The sequence below is a fragment of the Bufo gargarizans genome, chromosome 9, assembly GCF_014858855.1.
Source record: "Bufo gargarizans isolate SCDJY-AF-19 chromosome 9, ASM1485885v1, whole genome shotgun sequence".
NCBI classification, from domain to species: Eukaryota; Metazoa; Chordata; class Amphibia; order Anura; family Bufonidae; genus Bufo; species Bufo gargarizans.
The window spans coordinates 60,708,370-60,735,678 of NC_058088.1; the positions used below are offsets into that span (position 1 = coordinate 60,708,370).

The following is a 27,309-nucleotide window of genomic DNA, read 5'->3' on the forward strand; positions in this document are numbered from 1 at the left end:
CCGTAAAACACATACGGACGTCTGAATGGAACCTTACAGAGGGGTGATCAGGGAGTCTATATGGGGTGATCACCCCCCCTGTCATTGATCACCCCCCTGTAAGGCTCCATTCAGACGTCCGTATGTGTTTTGCGGATCCGATCCATAGATCCGTGGATCCGCAAAACACATACGGACCTCTGAATGGAGCCTTACAGGGGGGTGATCAGGGAGTCTATATGGAGTGATCACCCCCCTGTCATTGATCAGCCCCCTGTAAGGCTCCATTCAGACGTCCGTATGTGTTTTGCGCAAAACACGGACACCGCGGATCTGCAAAACACATACGGACATCTGAATGGAGCCTTCCAGGGGGGTAATCAATGACAGGGGGGTTATCAGGGAGTCTATATGGGGTGATCAGGGGGTTAATAATTGACAGGGGGGGGGGTGTAGTGTAGTGGTGTTTGGTGCTTCCCTGCCATGGGGTCCCCGTCACAGCAGCGCGGGGACCCCATGGACACCGGCACCCGTGAGGATACCGCACGTGCCGCGGTCAGCGATGACTGCGGCCGTGCAAGGGTTAATGCGCCGGCATCAATGTTTTCACCGATGCCGGAGCATACAGCAGGGACCTGGCTATCATTGACAGCCGGACCCCTGCCTCCGATCAGCGCACCGTACCTGTACTGCGCTGGGATTTCTGTCCCGCATTTCTGCGCCGTACATGTACGGCGCTGGTATCCTAAGGGTTAATACGTGATTATTGCTTGCTTGTTTGTTCTTTTCATTTATTAGCATTTTTTGCAGCTACTGTCATTTTGTCAACTCTTAGACTATACCTTTAAGAAACTTGCCATGGTGTTACGTCCCTCTTTGCTATAGTCTACGAGCCAGCAAATACAACCACATTCTATAAAGCGCTTACCTTGGTCAGACAATGGGCCTAAAAATTATATGGTCTAATTCGTGCCATTTTGGGATGTTTAATGTCTATGTGTATTGTAAAGGTTGGGACATTGTATATGTTGAGTAGTGAGGTCTGTTCCATTGTCTCTGTGTATTTCGATGTCCCTTTGTCCTGAGAGATAATTGAATTACGTCTCGGTTGTCTCCAGGACAGAAGATATTGTGCATTCTCCTGCCTGTCTGTGATTATTGCATCAAGCCAGTGTGAGGTCATTGTATCACAGGCAGAGGGGAGGATTTTGTGTGGGAGTGTCTGAGTGTATTGTATGTGGTTATTGGCTGTTTTTACAAAACCCTGTGGGTGGTAACCTTGTTGGAAGATGTGTATAAATCAATGCTTGTGTGTCCAAATAAAGAGTTCCTGCTTTACCCCTTCATGAAGTTTTGGCTCATGTTTGGGGAATGGGATAACTACACTCTTGGGGATTGCTATATCACAATACTCCCCTGAGTATAAGCTCTTGTAAGAGCTTGTTCATGGTTCCTGCTCTCTGGATTTAGGAGAGGTCTCCCACTGGAAGCTGAAGCCCGGTCTTGGGTCCAGCGTGGGTGAAGGACGGCGAGACCCCAACCAAGCTTCGGCAGTTCGTGGGGTCTGCAGTGCGTACGGTGTCAAGTGGAGTGCTTGGAGTCCTCGGAAAGCACTAGGAGCATCTATCGACGGAGGTACCCGGTCGGGGTGCCAGGAGATCCGTTATAGATATAGATATATATTCTGCACGCAGCAAGTAACCAGACTGCAATGTAAAGGTGATGAATATGGCTTCTTTTTGACTGGTAGCTCACCGTTTTCCTGGGCAAAGCGGGATGCCTCTAAAAATGTCACCTCTCGATCCGCATCCAAATCCTTCTTGTTCCCGCATAATATAATGATAATGTTGGGACTGGCCAGCGTCCTCGCATCAGTTAACCAGTTGGTCAAGGAGTTGTAAGTCTCCCGGCTGCAAGAACAAAATGCAGAACATCAGTGTCTACATGCCAAAGCCTGCACAGCTTACATGGGTGGAAAGCCAAAGTCTAAAGGGGCTCTCCAACTAGATAAAACATGGCTAACGCGCATGGTTTTATGACGTTTACAAGGGCCACAACAATCTCACAGTCAGAAGTAGGAAGATGACTAAATACTTTTATCTCGTTACTTGATTGTTATATATTTTCATTGTAACACATGTCATGACACTAATGATATGTACACCAATCTGATTTACGTTTACGATATTGATTTACACTATCATTTTATTGTAATACAAATTTGTTCTTTGAACCTGGAAAATTCGAATAAAAAAAAAGAGTTTAAACAGAAGTAGGAAGATGATTCCTGCAGCAGTGCGAGGAGGCCCCCTAGTGGAAGAGAAGACAATTCCATGCAAAGATTATTTTATTTTTTTATTTTTAAATTAACTCCACTCCTATTTGCATGCCCTGTTAGGACACATGGACGTCATAGAATGGAGCCCTCCGCTTTATGAGCCAGAGGGCAGAGCCACTCTGTAGGGACATCTCAAGTTCTGGAAAAAACAAGCTATCCTTTTATTACATGATTAGACATTCATTTAAATGGCCGTCATGTAATATTGCATTTCTGCTGCAGCAGTCAGTGCACGGCTTTCACTGGCAGAAGCAGGACCCCAGCTGAAAAGTGGATAATCCCAGGGTCAGCACTCTGATAGGGGTTGTAGCTAATGGGACAAGAAGGTCTGTCTGGGCCATAAAGGGGTTCTTCAGGATCCTGTCTGTTTTGAGTTAGTCCTCTAGCATGGGCGACCTAGCCCAAGAACCCCTGGTCCCTACTCCTCGGGTTCTGCACTGTGACTGGGGTCAGCGATCTTCCAGTCTAAGGCCTCTTTCACACGACCGTACAGCTTTTTCTGTATTTTGCGGTCCGTTTTTCACGGATCTGTTCCGTTTTTTTTGTTTCCGTTGCGTTTCCATTTCTGTCCCGTTTTTCCGTATGGCATATACAGTATACAGTAATTACATACAAAAAATTGTCTGGGCATAACATTTTCAATAGATGGTTCCGCAAAAACGGAACGGATACAGAATGCATTTCCATATGTGTTCCGTTTTTTTTTTTGCGGACCCACTGACTTGAATGGAGCCACGGAATGTGATTTGCGGGCAATAATAGGTCATGTTCTATCTTTCAACGGAACGGAAAAACTGAATGCATACGAAGTACATTCTGGTTTTTTTTTGCGGAACCATTGACACAGACCGTATACAGAACGCAAAAAACGGCCCGTAAACGAAAAAAGGGCGGATCTCCGGCGCAGCAAAGCAGTGCACGGCGAAAGGCCGCCGGACTAAAAGTACTGCATGTCTGACTTTTTAGTCTGGCGGCCTCACACCGCGAACTGCAGTGCGGCGCCAGAGCTCCGCCCCAATTATAGTCAATGGGGACGGAGCAGCGGTCCGGCGAAATAGCGACAGGACGGATCCAACGCTGTGAACAGACTGTTGGATCCGTCCTGCCGCTAGTGTGAAAGTACCCTTACTGGGTCGCTAGCAGATCGGTGGAGGTCAGAAAGCTGGGACACTCACCGATCGAGCTAGCGATCGCTCTCATACTGTGGAGGTGATCGCTGTATGTAAATGCAGCGCTTCACCTCCTCTTAAGGAGCAGCCGACTAATCGGCATCTCCTTGGCCCATGTAAATCCACCTTAAACCTCTGTGGTGGTTTGAACCTAACAAACCTTGGTGAGAACCTTCCTTATCTTGCAGAGGTGGAGCCGACATTGACATAAAACTAATAAACGCGGATGTATCTATTTTTAAAATCACAATCTCGTCAGGGCTGTGGAAAAAGCTGCCTTCATAGCCTTCAGTGACCTTTAGATGGGTCAGAGCTGATGTACGGAGATAAAGCACCCATTCCATACTTGGTAGAGTTCGACTTCTCAGAAATGGATCTACAACAGTTGATTATTAACTTTGTCCTGGGCCATGATCAAACCTTTGTACTGCGGCTCCAAACTGGTCTAACGGGTCTGCTCTACACAGATAGTTATCTCAGGACACGAGCCCGACCTAGGAGGCCTACACCACTGTTGCCAATGATTGCATTTTACTCAGTTTGGGCTAAAAAATAAAGTTTCAGTCTGTCTGCAGAGCATCTTACTCTTAGGTTTTATACTGAGCCGTCCAGTTGCTGCTCTGATGGCTGGATGTATTGCCCTCATCTCTGAACTCCCGACAGCTCATAAACATGCATTTAAGCCATATTCTTATAAGAATGCGTGTTTATGATCTGGCTATACATTCAGCAATCAGAGCAGCAACCTGATGGCTCAGTGTGTAAAAGTGAAAGTAAGATACTCTGCAGACAGGCTGAAATGTAACCCTCAAGGACAAAAACTGTTGAAATTTTTTTATAAAGGCCAATTGAAAAAATTATTTTTAGTCCAAAATGAGTAAATGAGTAAAATACTGTCATAATGCCCCTGAAAGTGTTCATAGCAGAGCTCGTAGCGCCCATTTGCATACTCTCTAGCCTTTAGCGAATGCATACTGCGGTGGTTGCAGTGTTTCTAAGTGTTCTGCCCAGCAGGGTTAGAAAATTACTCTAGTTCATTCTGCCAGAGCCTTGGTATTTCTAAAGTGTTTACCGTATTTTTTGCCCTATAAGACGCACTTTTTCCCCCCCAAAAGTGGAGGGGGAAATAGCAGTGCGTCTCATGGGGCGAATGCTGCATTTTTGCCGAATTTTCAATGATATGCCGCGCGGCGGGTGTATCAGCTGAGAGGGAGGAGGGGCTGGGGGCCGGCATCTGGTTTTATGACGACAGCGGGGCCCGTGCAGTGACTGTATTCTACTATACGCTCACTATATATAATCGTATCTGTAATTGTAGGCATTGTTAATGTATACAAATTCTGGGTAATCAGTGCCTGTATTACTTACAAGCGCTCGGTAGCAGAGAGGAGGCATGCCGGGAGGACGGGCACTGGCAGCGTGAGTCACTACGTCATGCGCCCACGCCGCCTGCTTCATTCATAAATTGGTCAGCCGCCCAAGCAATCCACAAAGGGAGATTTTACAGATTTTGTCCTTTCTGTTCTCAGAAGAACAGCTCTCACTGCTGCTTCCTCTACTGCTCCTGGTAGTCACGTGACTGATCATGTGATCAGCAGGCAGCTTCTGCTGGGTGTAACTAGACCTGGAACAACCTTCATAGTCACAACGGTCATCAAAAAAGTTGGAGGGGAAATCACAGCCCCAGGGCACCAGTAAAGTGGAGTCAAAAAGTCAACAATTTTTGCTCAAGCATCAACTGGACAAAAAAATTCTAAGATTTTTTTGTGGGGGTTTATGCCGTGCTTACCACCTTTCAGAAAAGTAGGTGGGGCTTATATAGGCAGGGGGCCTCCTGCAGCCTAGTGAACTTACTATAATTTACACCATAAACTGGCATAAATTGTAGCTGAAATGGATGCCAGTTCCTGGCTGGCGTAAAATTGACTTTCTGGTGCAAGGACGGCCAGAGATGTTCCCGATTTATCAAAAGTTACCTAAACCATTGCTGAAACCATGAAAGTGCACCAGCACTGCCTAGAGTGCTCTGCACCTTTGGGTTTGATTGACTCTGCTAGTCTTTTCCAGCATGTTTCTATGGATCCGAGTGCCGCATGCTGGAAAAGCCAAGCACAGCCAATAAAACTCGAAAGTGCTGAGCGCTCTGAGATGCACTGTTGCACCCTCATGGTTTCAGCAAAGGTTTAGGTGACATTTAAGAGGCCTCCACCATAAATTACGCACATCTCACTCCAGCATAGAACTAGATCAAACTGGCATAGGAAACACCAGTCTTGATAACTTCCCCTATTTTCTGACTTTTGATGGAGAGACTATGAAAATGAAAGAAAAAAATGTAAAAAAAATAAAAGAAAAAAAATTATTATCTGCATGATCAACCCTATTAAATCAGGCATACTGCCTGGTAGAGTTGATCATGTTGATTAAAATTATACCTTTCTTTTGTCTGTATATTAAACAGCTGCTGAAATATCAGCATTTTTATTCATAGGAGCATGTTGGAGCACCAGGGGGCAGGGCTGAATCCTTGGAGCACTGCTTTTGTAACACCTCTGTGCCCTGCACCCTCCCCCACCCTTGCTTGACAGGGCTACACATCACCATGCTGAGTGTAGAGCTGTGTCAGCATGTACATATCATATACACCACTTACTATAGCCTTACCATATTGAGAATAGAGCTTTTTATGCTTAGAAATCTAATACATATTACTGGTGTCTTTATAATCATATATTGTGTCTGTCAACAAACCAGTAATATGTAGTGTTGAGCGAACTTGCAATTTGCAAGTTTGGCATTCGGGTTCGGGTTATCTAAGAATTCCGTAATGGATTCCGTTACCATGGACCATAAAGGAATTCTATGACGACATGCACCACGAAAGCCTATAAGAGGCATTCCGTGGTCAATGCAATCGCAGAATTCTGTTATGGTCCGTGGTAATGGAATCCATTACGGAATTCTTAGATTACCCGAACGCCAAACTTGCAAAACGCAAGTTTGCTCAACACTACATATTACTGGTTTCTTGACAGACACAATATATGATTATAAAGACACAAGTAATATGTATTAGATTTCTAAGGATAGAAAACCACTCTTATCAACGTGATAAGTCTGTGGCCTGGAGGTAAGAGGTCAGCCTTGTAAGTCACAGGTTCAATTCCCAGGAGAAACTTCTAGATTTTTTTTTAGAAAACCTCTATTCTTAATATAGCGAGGCTATAGTCATTTATTATGATGTAGCCGTAAAACTAATGCCTACTAAAACCAGCTCAAATACCCTGGTCCCAAGGCACCTAAAGGGTCACTGACATTTTATAAAACTTTTGACATGTCACAGAGACCCCCCCCCCCCCTCCTCAGTGCAAGAGTGGAAGCGAGACAAACTCAATAGAAAGTCTATGGGTCTGCCTCGATTCTGTCTCCTGCACCGATATGACAACGCTTGTCTCCCCTCATTCTAGGGATCGGTGGGGTCTCAACTCCCCAAACGATCAAAACTTTTGATATGTCTCTGTGATACATCAAAAGCTTTATGAAAACTCAGGGACCCTTTAATATTTATTGGTCATTTTCTTTGTTTCCATGTATGTATACCGCTTGGATTATAGCTGCATTTTGTCAGCAGCGCCCCCTTTTGTTTCCATAGAGACTCACCTTGCAATGTCATAGACTAACAGCGCCCCCGCTGCTCCTCTGTAGTAACTGCGAGTAACTGACCTGATGATAAAAAGAGGACAAGAATTAGCCTAATCATTACTCAAAATCCCCACCCTGAACTACATCTTACAGCACAAGCGCACATTCCCAACAGTGTAGGAAATTCCATTATGTTCTCTTTTAATCAGAAATGGGATCCAGGAGAAAAATCTGGTAATCAAAAAGGTTAAAAAACAAAACAAAAAAAACAACAGATTGGTATTTAACCCCTTAGGGACCCATGACGTACCGGTACGGCATGTTTCCCGAGTCCTTAAGGACCCATGACGTACCGGTACGTCATGAGTTTAAATTGAGATTGTGGCGCCCCAGGGGTTAATCCGCACAGGATGCCGGCTGAAATCATTCAGCCGGCATCCTGTCACAACGCCTGGGGGGGTCATATGACCCCCCCGTATCGGCGATCGCAGCAAACCGCAGGTCAATTCAGACCTGCGGTTTGTTGCTATTTCTGCTGTTTCTGATCGCCGCGGTCCCTGACCGCGGCGATCAGAAACTTTAGTGTGGCACAAATCTATAGTGATCACCCCCCCTGCACCCCTGCATGATTTTAGCCTGGTGGGAGGTGCAGGGGGGGTGTTGCGGGCGGTGTGGGCGGTGCGGGAGGTGCGGCAGGCGGGATCGCGATCCCCCGCCCGCCTCCCGCCGAATAATCGTTGGCTTCTAGTGGGTATACCAGGGTGCCAGCACATTGCTGGCACCCTGGTATAAACGGCTGACATCTGTGAATGGATGTCAGCCGTTTAACCCTTTCCATACAGCGGTCCGTACGGACCGCTGTATGGAAAGAGTTAACAGTAAGATGCGGCTCCCTCCCTCTCCCATCGGGGGGCTGCTGTGCCTTTGCAGCCCCCCGATGGGAGAGGGAGAGAGCCCCCAGACAGCCCCCCGAAGCCCCAGTCCTTACCCTTCCCCGTCTGCGAAGTTGTGGCAGACGGGGAAGGTTCCCATGGCAACAGGACGCCTGCTCAGGCGTCCTGCTGTCCATGGTGCTGAACAGATCTGTGCTGAAAGCATAGATCTGTTCAGTGTAAGTAAAATACAGTACAGAAACATATATAGGTTCTGTACTGTATTATGCAGACACCAGACCCACTGGATCTTCAAGAACCAAGTGGGTCTGGGTCCAAAAAAAAGTAAGAAAAAGTGAAAAAAAAGTGAAAATCAAAAAACACATTTATCACTAATTAAAAATGAAAAAAATAAATTTCCCTACACATGTTTGGTATCGCCGCGTCCGTAACGACCTGATCTATAAAACGGTCATGTTACTTTCCCCGCACGGTGAACGCCATAAAAAAAAAAAAAAAAAACTATGAGAAAATTTAAATTTTGCCCACCTTACTTCACAAAAAAGGTAATAAAAGTGATCAAAAAAGTCGCATGTACGCCAAAATAGTGCCAATCAAACCGGCATCTCATCCCGCAAAAAATGAGACCCTACCCAAGATTATCGCCCAAAAACTGAAAAAACTATGGCTCTTAGACTATGGAAACACTAAAACATCATTTTTTTTGTTTCAAAAATTAAATCATTGTGTAAAACTTACATAAATAAAAAAAGTATACATATTAGGTATCTCCGCGTCCGTATCGACCGGCTCTATAAAAATATCACATGAGTTAACCCCTCAGGTGACCACCGTAAAAAAATAAAAATAAAAACGGTTTAAAAAAAGCAATTTTTTGTCATCTTACGTCACAAAAAGTGCAATAGCAAGCGATCAAAAAGTCATATGCACCCCAAAATAGTGCCAATAAGACAGCCATCTCATCCCGCAAAAAATGAGACCCTACATAAGATAATCGCCCAAAAACTGAAAAAACTATGGCTCTTAGACTATGGAGAAACTAAAACTTTTTTTGTTTTAACAATGAAATCATTGTGTAAAACTTACATAAATAAAACAAAAGTATACATATTAGGTATCGCCGCGTCCGTGACAACCTGCTCTATAAAATTACCACATGATCTAACCTTTCAGATGAATGTTGTAAATACCTTTCACTCTACGCTCTGCTGTGTGGCCGTACAGTAGTTTACGGCCACATATGGGGTGTTTCTGTAAACGGCAGAGTCAGGGAAATAAAGATACAGTCTTGTTTGGCTGATAACCCTTGCTTTGTTAGTGGAAAAAATGGGTTAAAATGGAAAATTAGGCAAAAAAATGAAATTCTCAAATTTCATCCCCATTTGCCAATAACTCTTGTGCAACACCTAAAGGGTTAACAAAGTTTGTAAAATCAGTTTTGAATACCTTGAGGGGTGTAGTTTATAGAATGGGGTCATTTTTGGGTGGTTTCTATTATGTAAGCCTCACAAAGTGACTTCAGAGCTGTAGTGGTCCCTAAAAATTGGGTTTTTGTAAATTTCTGAAAAATTTCAATATTTGCTTCTAAAGTTCTAAACCTTGTAACATCCCCAAAAAATAAAATATCATTCCCAAAATAATTCCAACCTGAAGTAGACATATGGGGAATGTAAAGTCATCACAATTTTTGGGGGTATTACTATGTATTACAGAAGTAGAGAAACTGAAACTTTGAAATTTGCACATTTTTCCAATTTTTTTATGCAAAAAAAAAAATTTTTTTGACTTCATTTTACCAGTGTCATGAAGTACAATATGTGACGAAAAAACAATCTCAGAATGGCCTGGATAAGTCAAAGTGTTTTAAAGTTATGAGCACTTAAAGGGACACTGGTCAGATTTGCAAAAAATGGCCAAGTCCTTAAGGTGAAATAGGGCTGAGTCCTTAAGGGGTTAAAGGGTTATTGCCATTGCCTTATAATCATGTGGGGTCTGAACTCCCATAGCGAGGAATGGAAAGCATGCCGTGCATGCACACTGTGCTCTCCTTCTCTTTGGAGCAACTATCTGACACTGATGGCATATTCTAGCGAAATGACATCAACATCCCAGATGGGTCCCCCCTTTAAGGAGGCTGCCTCACAAAGACACGTTCTCGTGAAACCAGCTCAGGGACTGGCTTCTAATGTCCCCTGCTACTGCCAGGGCAAGCAGCAGCCATCCTCGCAATACATGGCTTAAAGGGCATCTTATGCAACTAGCTGACCTGTTACATGGGCACTTGGCAGCTGAAGGCATCTGTGTTGGTCCCATGTTCATATGTGCCCGCATTGCTGAGAAAGATTATGTTTTAATATATGTAAATGAGCCTCTAGGAGCAACGGGGGCGTTGCCATTACACCTAGAGGCTCTGCTCTCTCTGGAACTGCCGCACCCTCTGCACTTTAATTGACAGGACCAGGCAGTGTAAGGCCCCTTTCATACGGGCGAGAATTCTGTGCGGGTGCAATGCGTGAGGTGAACACATTGCACCCGCACTGAATCCGGACCCATTCACTTCAATGGGGCCGTTCAGATGAGTAGTGATTTTCACGCATCACTTGTGTGTTGCGTGAAAATCGCAGCATGTTCTATATTCAGCGTTTTTCACGCAACGCAGGCCCCATAAAAATGAAAGGGGGTACGTGAAAATCGCAAGCATCCGCAAGCAAGTGTGGATGCAATGCGATTTTCACGCATGGTTGCTAAGGAGACGAGGGATGATTTACCCGGGTTCCCATTTACTTTATTTCCCATTATAACATGGTTATATTGGAAAAAATTAGCATTCTGAATTAAAGAATGCTAAGTAAAAGGTCCATTGTGGGGTTAAAAATAAAAAATTATGTAACTCACCTCATCCACTTGATCGCGCCGACGGGCTCGTCTTCTTTCTTCTTCTTCTTGCAGGACCTGGCTGGAAAAGGACCTTCGGTGACATCATCGCGCTCACCATGTGGTGAGCGCGGTGACGTCAGCGCAGGTCCTGCTGAATGAAGATAGAAGGTCCTTTTCCAGCCAGGTCCTGTAAGAAGAAGAAGAAGAAGAAGAAGAAGAAGAAGAAAGAAGACGAGCCCGGCTGGGCGATCAAGTGGATGAGGTGAGATACATTTTTTTTTATTTTTAACCCCTTAAGCCACATTTTAGTAAGCATTCTGTATTAAGAATGCTATTATTTTATCTTATAACCATGTTATAAGGGAATAAAAATAAAATAAACAGAACAACCATCCCAAACCCGAACTTCAATAAAGAAGTCCGGGTTCAGGTCTGGGTACCACAGTCAGTTTTTTATCATGCACGTGCAAAACGCATTGCACTAGCGTGATAAAAACTGAACATCGGAACGCAATTGCGTACCTACTCGCACGATTTTCCCTGATCGCAGACGCAACGCATCCGGACACACTCGTCTGCAAGGTGCCTAAAGGTCATCATACCTGGCCCTGTCAATGAAAGTGCAGAGGGTGCGGCAGTTGCAGAGAGAGCAGAGCCTCTAGGTGTAATGGCAACGCCCCCGTTGCTCCTAGAGGCTTATTAGCATATATTTAAACATAATTTTTCTCAGCAATGCGGGCACATATGACCATTGGACGAACACAGATGCCTTCAGCTGCCAAGCGCACATGTAACAGGCCAGCCAGTGTCATAGGTACAAAGCTGCTGACAGATGCCCTTGGTGGAGGTCTGGGACTTCCACCACTTCTGAGAACAAGGGTTCGCTGAGTCCCCTTTTCCAGGCGGACTGCAGGCTTGTTCCACCACTCTCCATGGAGAGATGAATGGGAGTTGTACAGATCACTTACCTAAACCTCTCCTGTCCAGCTGTGTCCCAGATCTGCAGCTTCACCGATTTACCCGCCACATTCACTATCCGGGATCCAAACTCCACTCCGATCGTGTGGTTCGAGTCCTGCTTAACTAGAAGGCAAAAAAGAACCGAGAAGGCTTCATGTCATCTGCACAAACAGGTTCCTCCACCTCCACCGCTGTCTACAAATGTGTGGCTGTCAAGATGTAGGTTAAAGGGCTTCTGTCACCCCCCAAAAGTCATTTTTCATTTTTGGGCTAATTAAAATCCTTATAGTGCGATTTTTCAATGTATAGCGCTCTTACCCTTTTCGGTTGTCTAGTTTCTTTAAAAACCGCACTTTTATAAAATGTTAATTACCTCTCTACCAGCAAGTAGGGCGGTTACTTGCTGGTAGCCGCCACATCCTCCTTTCAAAAAAACGCCCCCTCCTCATGTTGATTGACAGGGCCAGCGAGTGCTCTCCTCCTCCGGCTGGCCCTGTCTGCGTTCTAAATCTCGCGCCTGCGCCGTACCGGTCTTCAGTCGGCGCAGGCGCACTTAGAGGAGGACGCTCGCTCGGCCGCTTCTCCCTCAATGCGCATGCGCCGGGAGTAGATGTGACGTCATCGGCGCAGGCGCACTGGGGGGGTGACAAAAGCCCTTTAAAGGGGCGGTGGCAGGAAAAATAGTCTACATTTTTCAAACCACCACCTGGATCGGAATCCTTCTGTAATTGCACAATCATGGCATAACCCCATTAAAGGGACATTCTGGAAGAAAAAAAAATGATGGTCTAAAGTGCAGAGGGTACTGTGCAAACGGGTTTTTTCAAGATTATTAAACTGATGACCTAGTATGTGATTGGTGAGGGTCCGACACCCGGGATCTCCGCCGACCAGCTGTTCAAGAAGGCACCGACACTGCAGCCTTCTCTCAGCTCACCAAGAACGGCGCCGAACGTTGCATAGTGGCTGTGCTTGGTATCGCAGCTCAGCCTCATTCACGTCAAGTGACTGTAACCTCTGGCACTCCAGCTGTGTTAAAACGACAACTCCCAAGATGCATACTTGCTTGGCTATTCTCAGAACTCCACAGAAATGAATAGAGCATGCTGGGAGTCGTAGTTTCACCACAGCTGGAGTGCCGGAGGTTAGCCATCACTGGCCTAGGCCATGTGACATTGCGTTCATCGGTCACAAGCAAAGCCGTGAGAAGGCCGCAAAACGTTCTGTGTGAATCCAGTCCAAAGCTACATGCACACGAATGTATCTTGTTTCCATGTTCGTTCTGTTTTTTTTTTTCGGATTGGATAAGGACCCATTCATTTCAATGGGTCCGCCAAAAATGCCGACAGCACACAGTGTGATGTCCGCATCCGTATGCCCGTTCCGTAGCCCCGCAAAAAAGATAGAACGTGTCCTATTCTTGTCTGTTTTGCGGACAAGGATAGGCATTGTTACAATGGATCTACAAAAAAAACTGACGCAATACGGATGCAAAAAGGACGTAATCCGTGAAACACATACGGTCGTGTGAATGTAGCCTTAGGCCTCGCGTGTGGGCCCGTGGCCGTGCTGCGGGCCGCAATGCAAAAACACCCACCGTGGGGCAGCCGCAGCGGATCGCAGACCCATTCACTTTAATGGGTCCGCGATCCAACTGTTCCGCAAAAAGATAGAACATGTCCTATCTTTTTGCAGAACAGAAGTACGGGACGAAACCCCACGGAAGCACTCCGTAGTGCTTCCGTAGGGTTCCTTTCCGTGCTTCTGTTCTGCATTTCCGGATTTGCTGACCCATTGAAGTGAATGGGTCCGCATCTGTGATGCGGAATGCACACGGAGTGGTGCCCGTGTATTGCGAATCCGCAAATGCGTCTGCAATACGGCCACGGAGTGCACAGAGTGAACAGAGCTTAGCCGCACCCAGGCCATTGATACTAGTCGTGACGTCACTGGGCCTGCGGTAAACAGCGAAAAGGCCGCGGCACTACTGCCATTGCCGCTGCCTTCTCAAAGAGCTGATCGCCGGGGGTCCCGGGTGTCGGACCCCCGCCGATCAGATGCTGATGATCTATCCAGAGGGTAGATCATCAGTTTAAAAAAAACTGCAGAACCCCTTTAACCACCTCCCGACCGCCTAATGCACGGATGCGTCCGGAAGGTGGTTGATTTACTCCTCCTGGACACATCCGTGCCTCATCTCGCGATAGCCGAGATTTCCTGTGAAATCCTCACAGGAACGGAAGGTAAGCGAGTGGATCTCCAGCCTGCCAGCGACGATCGCTCGCTGGCAGGCTGGAGATGTGATTTTTTTAACCCCTAACAGGTATATTAGACGCTGTTTTAATAACAGCGTCTAATATACCTGCTACCTGGTCCTCTGGTGGTCCCTTTTGTTTGGATCGACCACCAGAGGACACAGGCAGCTCAGTAAAGTAGCACCAAACACCACTACACTACACCCCCCCCCTGTCACTTATTAACCCTTTATGAACCACTGATCACCCCCCTGTCATTGATCACCCCCCTGTAAGGCTCCATTCAGACGTCCGTATGATTTTTACGGATCCACTGATACATGGATCGGTTCCGCAGAACACATACGGACGTCTGAATGGAGCCTTACAGGGGGGTGATCACCCATATAGACTCCCTGATCACCTCCGTCATTGATCACCACCCTGTAAGGCTCCATTCAGACGTCCGTATGATTTTTACGGATCCACTGATACATAGATCGGATCCGCAAAACACATACGGATGTCTGAATGGAGCCTTACAGGGGGGTGATCAATGACAAGGGGGTGATCACGCATATAGACTTCCTGATCACTTCCCTGTCATTGATCACCCCCCTGTAAGGCTCCATTCAGACGTCCGTATGCGTTTTGCGGATCCGATCCATGTATCCGTGGATCCGTAAAAAATCATACGGACGTCTGACTGGAGCCTTACAGGGGGGTGATCACCCATATAGACTCCCTGATCACCCCCCTGTCATTGATCACCCCCCTGTAAGGCTCCATTCAGACGTCCGTATGATTTTTTACGGATCCACGGATACATGGATCGGATCCGCAAAACGCATACGGACGTCTGAATGGAGCCTTACAGGGGGTGATCAGGGAGTCTATATGGGGTGATCACCCCCCTGTCATTGATCACCCCCCTGTAAGGCTCCATTCAGACGTCCGTATGCGTTTTGCGGATCCGATCCATGTATCCGTGGATCCGTAAAAAATCATACGGACGTCTGAATGGAGCCTTACAGGGGGGTGATCAATGACAGGGGGGTGATCACCCCATACAGACTCCCTGATCACCCCCCTGTCATTGATCACCTCCTGTAAGGCTCCATTCAGACATTTTTTTGGGCCCAAGTTAGCGGAATTTTTTTTTTGTTTTTGTTTTTTCTTACTAAGTCTCATATTCCACTAACTTGTGTCCAAAAATAAAATCTCACATGATCTCACCATACCCCTCACGGAATCCAAATGCGTAAAATTTTTTAGACATTTATATTCCAGACTTCTTCTCACGCTTTAGGGCCCCTAAAATGCCAGGGCAGTATAAATACCCCACATGTGACCCCATTTCGGAAAGAAGACACCCCAAGGTATTCCGTGAGGGCCATATTGAGTCCATGAAAGATTGAAATTTTTGTCCCAAGTTAGCGGAAAGGGAGCCTTTGTGAGAAAATACAAAAAAAAACAATTTCCGCTAACTTGTGCCAAAAAAAAAAATAATTCTAGGAACTCGCCATGCTCCTCACGGAATACCTTGGGGTGTCTTCTTTCCAAAATGGGGTCACATGTGGGGTATTTATACTGCCCTGGCATGTTAGGGGCCCGAAAGTGTGAGAAGAAGTCTGGGATCCAAATGTCTAAAAATGCCCTCCTAAAAGGAATTTGGGCCGCTTTGCGCATCTAGGCTGCAAAAAAAAGTGTCACACATGTGGTATCGCCGTACTCAGGAGAAGTTGGGGAATGTGTTTTGGGGTGTCATTTTACATATACCCATGCTGGGTGAGAAAAATATCTTGGTCAAATGCCAATTTTGTATAAAAAAATTGGAAAAGTTGTCTTTTGCCAAGATATTTCTCTCACCCAGCATGGGTATATGTAAAATTACACCCCAAAACACATTCCCCAACTTCTCCTGAGTACGGCGATACCAGATGTGTGACACTTTTTTGCAGCCAAGGTGGGCAAAGGGGCACACATTCCAAAGAGCACCTTTCGGATTTCACCGGTCATTTTTTACAGATTTTGATTGCAAACTACTTCTCACACATTTGGGCCCCTAAATTGCCAGGGCAGTATAACTACCCCACAAGTGACCCCATTTTGGAAAGAAGACACCCCAAGGTATTCCGTGAGGGGCATGGCGAGTTCCTAGAATTTTTTATTTTTTGTCGCAAGTTAGTGGAATATGAGACTTTGTAAGAAAAAAAAAAAAAAAAGAAAAAAAAAAAAAAAAAATCAATCATCATTTTCCGCTAACTTGTGACAAAAAATAAAAAGTTCTATGAACTCACTATGCCCATCAGCGAATACCTTAGGGTGTCTACTTTCCGAAATGGGGTCATTTGTGGGGGGTTTCTACTGTCTGGGCATTGTAGAACCTCAGGAAACATGACAGGTGCTCAGAAAGTCAGAGCTGCTACAAAAAGCGGAAATTCACATTTTTGTACCATAGTTTGTAAACGCTATAACTTTTACCCAAACCATTTTTTTTTTTTGCCCAAACATTTTTTTTTTTAATCAAAGACATGTAGAACAATAAATTTAGTGAAAAATTTATATATGGATGTCGTTTCTTTGCAAAATTTTACAGCTGAAAGTGAAAAATGTCATTTTTTTGCAAAAAAATCGTTAAATTTCGATTAATAACAAAAAAAGTAAAAATGTCAGCAGCAATGAAAAACCACCAAATGAAAGCTCTATTAGTGAGAAGAAAAGGAGGTAAAATTCATTTGGGTGGTAAGTTGCATGACCGAGCGATAAACGGTGAAAGGAGTGTAGTGCCGAAGTGTAAAAAGTGCTCTGGTCATTAAGGGGGTTTCAGCTAGCGGGGTTAAGAGAATTTTCCACCATAAACAATAAATGGGACCTCAATCAGAGTGGGGGGTCCCGATCCCCCACCAACAGGGAACCCGGATTCTGAGGATTCTCTGTGGCTGGAGCCCAAGTAATGAGACATACCGCCTGATAGAATGATGGGGACTACTTCTACACTCCGCCATCCGGTAGATCACATGTCACGCGCCATACTTACATTTGCTCTCAATGAACTGATGGAGGAGGCAGGATTTCCCGGTTCCTGCGCTGCCAATGACAAGGAACTTGAAGAGAAAATCTGAAATAAGAAATGAACATCAGTGATGAAACCAGTCGCTTAAAGGGGTTGTCCAGGATTTTGATATTGATGACCTACCCTCAGGATGGGCCGTTCTTACTACACTGGTGGGGAATCGGGCGCTCTCCGCATGTACGGCCAATCAGCTGTTTGAAAGGGACGCAGCGCTTGCACAAGCAAGGCGGACTCTCCACAGCGCCGTACACTGTATAGTGGCTGTGTTGGGTACTGCAGCTCAGCCACAGTCACTTCTATGGGGCTGAGCTGCGAAGTAAACTTCTGTTCCTGCTGGAAACCATCAACAAGCTGGCTGCGACACACGCCCCTGAGCTTATAATGTAGGCCTCGTACACACTGACTGCATTTTTTGCAGATCACACGGACCCATTCATTTCTAAGGGTCCGCAAAAAAAATGTCATCTGTCGGCTGCAAGTTACAGAACCTGTCCAATTCTTGTCAGTTTTGTGGTCAAGAATATATATTTCTTTTTTAAAGAAGGTCCCGAGAAAATTGTGGGATGCACACTGACCGCATCCGTATTTTCCAGATATCGGGGGATTGCAGCTCTGAGGCCTGCAGAATTGTAAATGCAGCTCTGGACAGTAACACAGGCGGTAACTCAAGATCAGAAAAGGAGACGTTCACTGGGTGAATCTGAAGAAAGCAGAACGTCTTCAAGACAAATCTGACGGAAGGGGGCGGAGCTGACAACTCCTGCGGCTGCTGTGCTGAGGATGTCAGGCAGGAAACCAGTGACAGACACAGAAACCACAACTCAGAAGAGACTGCTCCGGAGAGTGTCAGCCCTTCTATCTGAGGGAAGGAAAGCTCTTCTGTCTTCTCCACCATGAGACATCCCCGCCTCCTCTCGCCAGTCTCCACCATGAGACATCCCCACCTCCTCTCGCCAGTCTCCACCATGAGACATCCCCGCCTCCTCTCGCCAGTCTCCACCATGAGACATCCCCACCTGTCACCTCACAGCCTCCATCATGAGACACCCCTCACCTTACTCTCCATCATGAGACATCCCCACCTCTCTCGCCAGTCTCCACCACGAGACATCCCCACCTCCTCTCGCCAGTCTCCACCATGAGACATCCCCACCTCTCTCGCCAGTCTCCACCATGAGACATCCCCACCTGTCACCTCACAGCCTCCATCATGAGACACCCCTCACCTTACTCTCCATCATGAGACATCCCCACCTCTCTCGCCAGTCTCCACCACGAGACATCCCCACCTCCCTCGCCAGTCTCCACCATGAGACATCCCCGCCTCCTCTCGTCAGTCTCCACCATGAGACATCCCCGCCTCCTCTCGCCAGTCTCCACCATGAGACATCCCCGCCTCCTCTCGCCAGTCTCCATGAGACATCCCCACCTCTCTCGCCAGTCTCCACCATTAGACATCCCCACCTCCCTCGCCAGTCTCCACCATTAGACACCCCCCGCCTCCCTCGCCAGTCTCCACCATGAGACACCCCCGCCTCCTCTCGCCAGTCTCCACCATGAGACACCCCCGCCTCCTCTCGCCAGTCTCCACCATTAGACATCCCCACCTCCCTCGCCAGTCTCCACCATGAGACATCCCCACCTCCCTCGCCAGTCTCCACCATGAGACATCCCCACCTCCCTCGCCAGTCTCCACCATGAGACATCCCCACCTCCCTCGCCAGTCTCCACCATGAGACACCCCCACCTCTCTCGCCAGTCTCCACCATGAGACACCCCCACCTCTCTCGCCAGTCTCCACCATGAGACACCCCCGCCTCTCTCGCCAGTCTCCACCATGAGACACCCCCGCCTCTCTCGCCAGTCTCCACCATGAGACACCCCCGCCTCTCTCGCCAGTCTCCACCATGAGACATCCCCGCCTCCCTCGCCAGTCTCCACCATGAGACATCCCCGCCTCCCTCGCCAGTCTCCACCATGAGACATCCCCACCTCTCTCGCCAGTCTCCACCATGAGACATCCCCACCTCCCTCGCCAGTCTCCACCATGAGACATCCCCACCTCTCTCGCCAGTCTCCACCATGAGACACCCCCACCTCTCTCGCCAGTCTCCACCATGAGACACCCCCACCTCTCTCGCCAGTCTCCACCATGAGACATCCCCACCTCTCTCGCCAGTCTCCACCATGAGACATCCCCACCTCTCTCGCCAGTCTCCACCATGAGACACCCCCACCTCTCTCGCCAGTCTCCACCATGAGACACCCCCACCTCTCTCGCCAGTCTCCACCATGAGACACCCCCACCTCTCTCGCCAGTCTCCACCATGAGACACCCCCACCTCTCTCGCCAGTCTCCACCATGAGACATCCCCACCTCTCTCGCCAGTCTCCACCATGAGACATCCCCACCTCTCTCACCAGTCTCCACCACGAGACATCCCCACCTCTCTCGCCAGTCTCCACCATGAGACATCCCCACCTCTCTCGCCAGTCTCCACCATGAGACATCCCCACCTCTCTCGCCAGTCTCCACCATGAGACGTCTCCACCATGAGACATCCCCACCTCTCTCGCCAGTTTCCATCATGAGACATCCCCACCTCTCTCGCCAGTCTCCATCATGAGACATCTCCAACTTCTCACCAGTCTCTACCATGACACATCCCCACCTCCCTCGCCAGTCTCCACCATGAGACATCCCCACCTCTCTCGCCAGTCTCCACCATGAGACATCCCCACCTCTCTCGCCAGTCTCCACCATGGACATCCCCACCTCTCTCGCCAGTCTCCACCATGAGACATCCCCACCTCTCTCGCCAGTCTCCACCATGAGACATCCCCACCTCTCTCGCCAGTCTCCACCATGAGACATCCCCACCTCTCTCGCCAGTCTCCACCATGAGACATCCCCACCTCTCTCGCCAGTCTCCACCATGAGACAGCCCCACCTCTCTCGCCAGTCTCCATCATGAGACATCTCCAACTTCTCACCAGTCTCTACCATGAGACATCCTCAACCTTTCGCCAGTTTCCATCATGAGACATCCCCACCTGTCACCTCACACTCTCCATCATGAGACACCCCTCACCTTACTCTTCATTATGAGACATCTCCACCTGTCACCTTACTCTTCATCATGAGACATCTCCACCTGTCACCTTACTCTTCATCATGAGACATCTCCACCTGTCACCTCACACTCTCCAGCATGAGACATCCCCTGTCACCCTGTGTGTGGTATATTAGACTCTCACCGTACGTCTCCGACATCTTTCCTAGTCCAGGGCCCTCTCCTCCTCCTCCGGCCCCAGGGCCCGGCCTGTTTCTCTTCTTCCTCTATATTTTCTCGGTGAGCTGAAGGACCTTTGATGATGTCATCACCACGTGATCAGACATGTGGGCGGAGCCAGGATCTGGCTTCACAGGGCGGTGGTAGTCCTGTTCATTTGTGCGGAGTGATTTTACTGCGTAGGTAACAGTTGCAGCAGAGCTGTGTGTGCAATGTGGACCCAGAGTATAGCAGTGCTGTGTGAGTGTGTGTAATGTGGACCCAGAGTATAGCAGGGCTGTGTTTGCAATGCGGACCCAGAGTATAGCAGAGCTGTGTGTGCAATGTGGACCCAGAGTATAGCAGAGCTGTGTGTGTAATGTGGACCCAGAGTATAGCAGAGCTGTGTTTGCAATGCGGACCCAGAGTATAGCAGAGCTGTGTGTGCAATGTGGACCCAGAGTATAGTAGAGCTGTGTGTGTAATGTGGACCCAGAGTATAGCAGGGCTGTGTGTGCAATGTGGACCCAGAGTATACCAGGGCTGTGCGTGCAATGTGGACCCAGAGTATAGCAGTGCTGTGTGTGCAATGTGTACCCAGAGTATAGCAGGGCTGTGTTTGCAATGCGGACCCAGAGTATAGCAGAGCTGTGTGTGTAATGCGTACCCAGAGTATAGCAGAGCTGTGTGTGTAATGCGTACCCAGAGTATAGCAGAGCTGTGTGTGTAATGCGTACCCAGAGTATAGCAGAGCTGTGTTTGCAATGCGGACCCAGAGTATAGCAGAGCTGTGTGTGTAATGCGGACCCAGAGTATAGCAGAGCTGTGTGTGTAATGCGTACCCAGAGTATAGCAGAGCTGTGTGTGTAATGCGTACCCAGAGTATAGCAGAGCTGTGTGTGTAATGCGTACCCAGAGTATAGCAGAGCTGTGTGTGTGTAATGCGTACCCAGAGTATAGCAGAGCGGTGTGTGTGTGTAATGCGTACCCAGAGTATAGCAGAGCGGTGTGTGTGTAATGCGTACCCAGAGTATAGCAGAGCGGTGTGTGTGTAATGCGTACCCAGAGTATAGCAGAGCGGTGTGTGTGTAATGCGTACCCAGAGTATAGCAGAGCGGTGTGTGTGTGTAATGCGTACCCAGAGTATAGCAGAGCGGTGTGTGTGTAATGCGTACCCAGAGTATAGCAGAGCGGTGTGTGTGTAATGCGTACCCAGAGTATAGCAGAGCGGTGTGTGTGTAATGCGTACCCAGAGTATAGCAGAGCGGTGTGTGTGTAATGCGTACCCAGAGTATAGCAGAGCGGTGTGTGTGTAATGCGTACCCAGAGTATAGCAGAGCGGTGTGTGTGTAATGCGTACCCAGAGTATAGCAGAGCGGTGTGTGTGTAATGCGTACCCAGAGTATAGCAGAGCGGTGTGTGTGTAATGCGTACCCAGAGTATAGCAGAGCGGTGTGTGTGTAATGCGTACCCAGAGTATAGCAGAGCGGTGTGTGTGTAATGCGTACCCAGAGTATAGCAGAGCGGTGTGTGTGTAATGCGTACCCAGAGTATAGCAGAGCGGTGTGTGTGTGTAATGCGTACCCAGAGTATAGCAGAGCGGTGTGTGTGTGTAATGCGTACCCAGAGTATAGCAGAGCGGTGTGTGTGTAATGCGTACCCAGAGTATAGCAGAGCGGTGTGTGTGTAATGCGTACCCAGAGTATAGCAGAGCGGTGTGTGTGTAATGCGTACCCAGAGTATAGCAGAGCGGTGTGTGTGTAATGCGTACCCAGAGTATAGCAGAGCGGTGTGTGTGTAATGCGTACCCAGAGTATAGCAGAGCGGTGTGTGTGTAATGCGTACCCAGAGTATAGCAGAGCTGTGTGTGTGTAATGCGTACCCAGAGTATAGCAGAGCGGTGTGTGTGTAATGCGTACCCAGAGTATAGCAGAGCTGTGTGTGTGTAATGCGTAACCAGAGTATAGCAGAGCGGTGTGTGTGTAATGCGTACCCAGAGTATAGCAGAGCGGTGTGTGTGTAATGCGTACCCAGAGTATAGCAGAGCGGTGTGTGTGTAATGCGTACCCAGAGTATAGCAGAGCTGTGTGTGTGTAATGCGTACCCAGAGTATAGCAGTGCTGTGTGTGTGTAATGCGTACCCAGAGTATAGCAGACCTGTGTGTGCAATGTGTACCCAGAGTATAGCAGAGCTGTGTGTGTGTGTGTGTGTGTGTGTGTAATGTGTACCTAGAATAGAGCAAAGCTATTTGTTTAATTTGTATCTAGAGTATAGCAGAGCTGTGCGTGTGTAATGTGTACCCAGAGTATAGCAGAGCTGTGCGTGTGTAATGTGTACCCAGAGTATAGCAGAGCTGTGCTTGTGTAATGTGTACCCAGAGTATAGCAGAGCTGTGCGTGTGTAATGTGTACCCAGAGTATAGCAGAGCTGTGCGTGTGTAATGTGTACCCAGAGTATAGCAGAGCTGTGCGTGTGTAATGTGTACCCAGAGTATAGCAGAGCTGTGCGTGTGTAGTGTGTATCCAACAGAGTCATGTACAATATGTAACCTGAATATAGCTGGGCTGTGTGTGTAATGTATATCCAGAGTATAGGTGGGCTGTGTGTGTAATGTATATCCAGAGTATAGCAGAGCTGTGTGTGTGTGTAATGTGTATCCAGAGTATAGCAGAGCTGTGTGTGTATCCAGAGTATAGCAGAGCTGTGTGTGTGTGTGTGTGTGTGTATCCAGAGTATAGCAGAGCTGTGTGTGTAATGTGTATCCAGAGTATAGCAGAGCTGTGTGTGTAATGTGTATCCAGAGTATAGCAGAGTTGTGTCTGTGTAATGTGTATCCAGAGTATAGCAGAGCTGTGTGTGTAATGTGTATCCAGAGTATAGCAGAGCTGTGTGTGTAATGTGTATCCAGAGTATAGCAGAGCTGTGTGTGTAATGTGTATCCAGAGTATAGCAGAGCTGTGTGTGTAATGTGTACCCAGAGTATAGCAGAGCTGTGTTGTATGATGTGTATCCAACAGAGTCGTGTACAATATGTAACCGGAATATAGCTGGGCTGTGTGTGTAATGTATATCCAGAGTATAGCAGAGCTGTGTTGTATTATATTATAAATAATAATTCTTTACCCATCTGAGGCCATCGATGTTTCCCTCTCTAAGGTGAGGAACGCGGACAGCCAGACGTTCTCTGATATAAGAGATAGTAAAGGATGACGCTCTAAGGATCCTTTCAGCACACACAGTATAACACCACAGCGGCATTATATTTTGAAGGATAAGGTCATTGGTCTGTGGATAAATAACACCCCCAAGATAACTTATTCGAAGGCGCCAAATCTAGGCCTACAAATCGCTCCGTCCATTAAAGAAAATAAAAATGGAGAATATTCTATACAATCTGTTTAAGGCCTCATGCACACGACCGTTGTGTGTTTTGCGGTCCGCAAAGCGTGGATCCGCAAAAAACGGAAGCCGTCCGCGTTGCCTTCCACAATTTACGGAACGGACGAAAAGGACGTTGAAAAAAAGAATATCTGAACACACAGCAAACATAAGGAACGGCTCTGAAAGTCACTCCCTGTCCAAATAACCAAGATCCGAAAGGTTTAACATTTATTGCATTTGAGAGAGTCAGAAAGCCTTGGAGGGGGGCATCATATCGTCAGGGTGTCACGGCAGGAATCAAGAAGAATGTTTGACTTGGGTACACACCGTACACTTTTACCTGGTGGGTTGATTGCAGAATTGGAGCTTTTCGGTTTCCTGTAGAATAGGGGTGGGTGCCCTCCGCTGACGGGAAATCAGAGTCGGGCTGTTTTACCAGCACTCCGACCTCCCCTGGGCGGGAGGCCCCCACCCCACACGTCTGGATATGAAGAGCTCTGAATTTCTGATGAATATGTGACTAAGAAAAAAACGGTAGAAAAAAATCTTTAAAACAAAAATAGAAATATAAAGTGAAAAAGAAAGATAAATATGAGATAAGAATTTAGTAAAAATGATGATATAGATATAATTAAACAGGTGGATAAAGGACCTATATAGAGATATCCCTAATTGTTAATACTTTTTTATATTTTTCTTTAACTTTTTTATTTTGTCAATATTTTTAATTTTTTTTATGTACATGTTATGACTATTGAAAAGGCAAAAATGTTTATATCCAAATATTAAGATGTAATGGGAGGTAATCCTATTTTTAAAAAAAACGCAGCAGTTGATGTAGAAACGCACAGAAAACGCATCAAAACCGCAATGCGTTTTTTCTAAATTGGAATAAAAAAAGAAGACCACACATGAGAAGCAGATAGCATTATGGGGGATGTGGAACTTTGAAGTTAATTAGATGTGCGTTAAAGGGGTTGTCCGGGTTCAGAGCTGAACCCGGACTTACCCTTATTTCCACCCAGGCAGCCCCCCTGAGGCTAGCATCGGAGCGCGCTCCCTTTCCTTGCGCTAGATCGCACAGGGCAAGGTCTCTTTTGTTTTCAATAACACATTGCCGGGCAGAAGCTTCCGCCCGGCAGTGTGTTCGGTGACGTCACCGGCTCTGATGGTCGTGCTTTAGTGCTGCCCTAGCCGTTTTACTGGCTAGGGCAGTGCTAAAGCCCGTCCATCAGTATTAGTGACATCACCGGGCTTCCTGGCAGCCCCATGGAGAGCCCCGGTACGTCACAAAAATACCCTTTGCCCTGCGCGATTTAGCGTAGGGCAAAGGAGAGCATCGGAGCATGAACTGCTCTGGGCAGGGGGGCTGCCGGGGTGAAAATGGAGGGACGTCCGGGTTCAGCTCTGAATCTGGACAACCCCTTTAAGTTACACGTATAAAGAAAACGATATATAAAGATGATGTAAATGAGTCTGTTTGGGGTTTTATATGGAACTGAAATGATGGGTATATAAGTGGGCAGCGTCTTTTGGATTCATATGGCCACTGAGGAAGGAGCGGGAGAGAAACGTGTCTGGTAAAATACGGTCCCAGACTTCAGCCTTCACCAGAATACTACTGGTATTAAAGAAAAGTTGGAGCGCTCCAAAGGACCGGCTCGAGCGGTGTCTGGACTGTGTCACGTGCACCGCTAAGATCAGCGATGCCACATGGGTAACGGCGCCTATTATACATAGAGATGTGGAGGTAAAGATCCACATTATGCAAGATATGGAGCCGGTTTACATTATACCACCAATGGGGATGTGACTATCTGGACCACCATTGTGTCTTCGGAGGACTGACAACTAAATCTAAACGTGGATTCAATATATTGAGATGGTGGAGTGTCTCTGTGTGCTGCACTTTCTATGGTAGGCTACTTTCACACTCGCGTTTGGTGCGGATCCGTCATGGATCTGCACAGACGGATCCTCACCGATAATGCAACCGCATGCATCCGTTCAGAACGGATCCGTTTGTTTTATCTTTAACATTGCCAAACGGATCCGTCTTGAACACCATTTAAAGTCAATAGGGGGGCGGATCCGTTTTCTATTGCGCCAGATTGTGTCAGCGAAAACGGATTTGTCCCCATTGACTTACATTGTGTGTCAGGACGGATCCGTTTGCCTCCGCATTGTCAGGCGGACACCAAATCGCTGCAAGCAGGGTTTTGGTGGCCGCCTCCAGAGCGGAACGGAGGCAAACTGAGGCATTCTGCGCGGATCCTTATCCATTTAGAATGCATTAGGGCAAAACTGATCCGTTTTGGACGCTTGTGACAGCCCTGAACGGATCTCACAAACGGAAACCAAAACGCGAGTGTGAAAGTAGCCTTACAGTTAGGTTGATCCATTCTCCATGGATTGAAAATGACCAATGCTGCCCACTAATCCATATTGGATATAACTATATATATTGCCTCAGCCGATCCTAATATATTGAGATATATACAGTATATATATAAATTTTTTATATCATGGTTAGAGTGAACGTGCTGTATGGTACACGCAATTTGACAGGTTTGTTGTCTGTCACACATGCAGTATACCAATTTGCCATGCTGTGATCGTCCGGCTATTTTCACATACCTTTGGGGTGGCTATATAACTGACATAGAGAAAGGAAACCACGGCACTCGTTTCAGTGATTTAGAAAATTTATATTTTCATTTCATTTCGTGTTATCATTTATCATTTCATTTTGATCAGCATCCAGGAATGAGATATGTACAGACTGGCCAACGTTTCGGTCCTAATATGGGACCTTGATCACGGCCTTAGTCTTGTCTCGCATGTTGCCTGTGGCAGGAACTTCTGCAACAGAAATCCATGTGCTTGCTGCCCCATTCAAATGAATGGAACAGATTTTCAGTCGCTGAATTTTCTGCCAGCAAATTTTGTGCCAGCGAATTTTGTGCCAGCGAATTTTCAGACGTCATCACTGCCTGGTCCTGTCAATCAAAGTGGAGGGGGCGCAGCAGTTGCAGAGAGAGCTGAGCCTATAGGTCAGGGATTGGCAACCTGCGGCTCTCCAGCTGTTGCAAAACTACAACTCAAAGCATGCCCACACTGCCAGGGCCGGCGCTTCCATAGAGGCAAGGGGGGCAATTGCCCCCGAGTCCTTAGGGGCCCCCCCCCCGCGCCGGCCCGCAATTAACTATAGGCAGGACAGTCACACGGAGATGAGCGCTTCCATTGTGGAAGCGCTCATCTCCATAGTCATCTGTATCACCGTCCTCAGGACAGCGATACAGATGGCTGTGCAGCAGGGCAGGGGAGGGAGAGGCGTGTCCCTTCCCCTTCCTCTGATAGGCTGCAGGCATAAGGCCGGCAGCCTATCAGAGGCCGGCGCAGGCGACGCGATGGCGTCATCGCGCCGCCTGAGCCCTGAGCCGAACAGTGCGGGACACAGGCCGGAAGAGGCCTGCATCGCTGCCAA

At 47.4% G+C, this 27,309-nt stretch overlaps 1 protein-coding gene across 1 annotated transcript in view; it reads right to left on the minus strand.

Annotated features, from left to right (window-relative positions):
- Positions 1–20,570, minus strand: part of RAB4B (RAB4B, member RAS oncogene family) — a 33,233-nt gene extending 12,663 nt beyond the window's left edge. The window contains exons 1-5 of the mRNA XM_044268284.1: positions 20,427–20,570; positions 17,133–17,213; positions 11,867–11,981; positions 7,147–7,209; positions 1,735–1,889 (exon numbers count right to left, since the gene is read on the minus strand). Coding sequence (XP_044124219.1) covers positions 1,735–1,889; positions 7,147–7,209; positions 11,867–11,981; positions 17,133–17,213; positions 20,427–20,442 — 430 coding nt within the window. The 5' untranslated portion in view covers positions 20,443–20,570. The remainder of the gene's footprint in view (positions 1–1,734; positions 1,890–7,146; positions 7,210–11,866; positions 11,982–17,132; positions 17,214–20,426) is intronic.
- Positions 20,571–27,309: the final 6,739 nt, after the last annotated feature.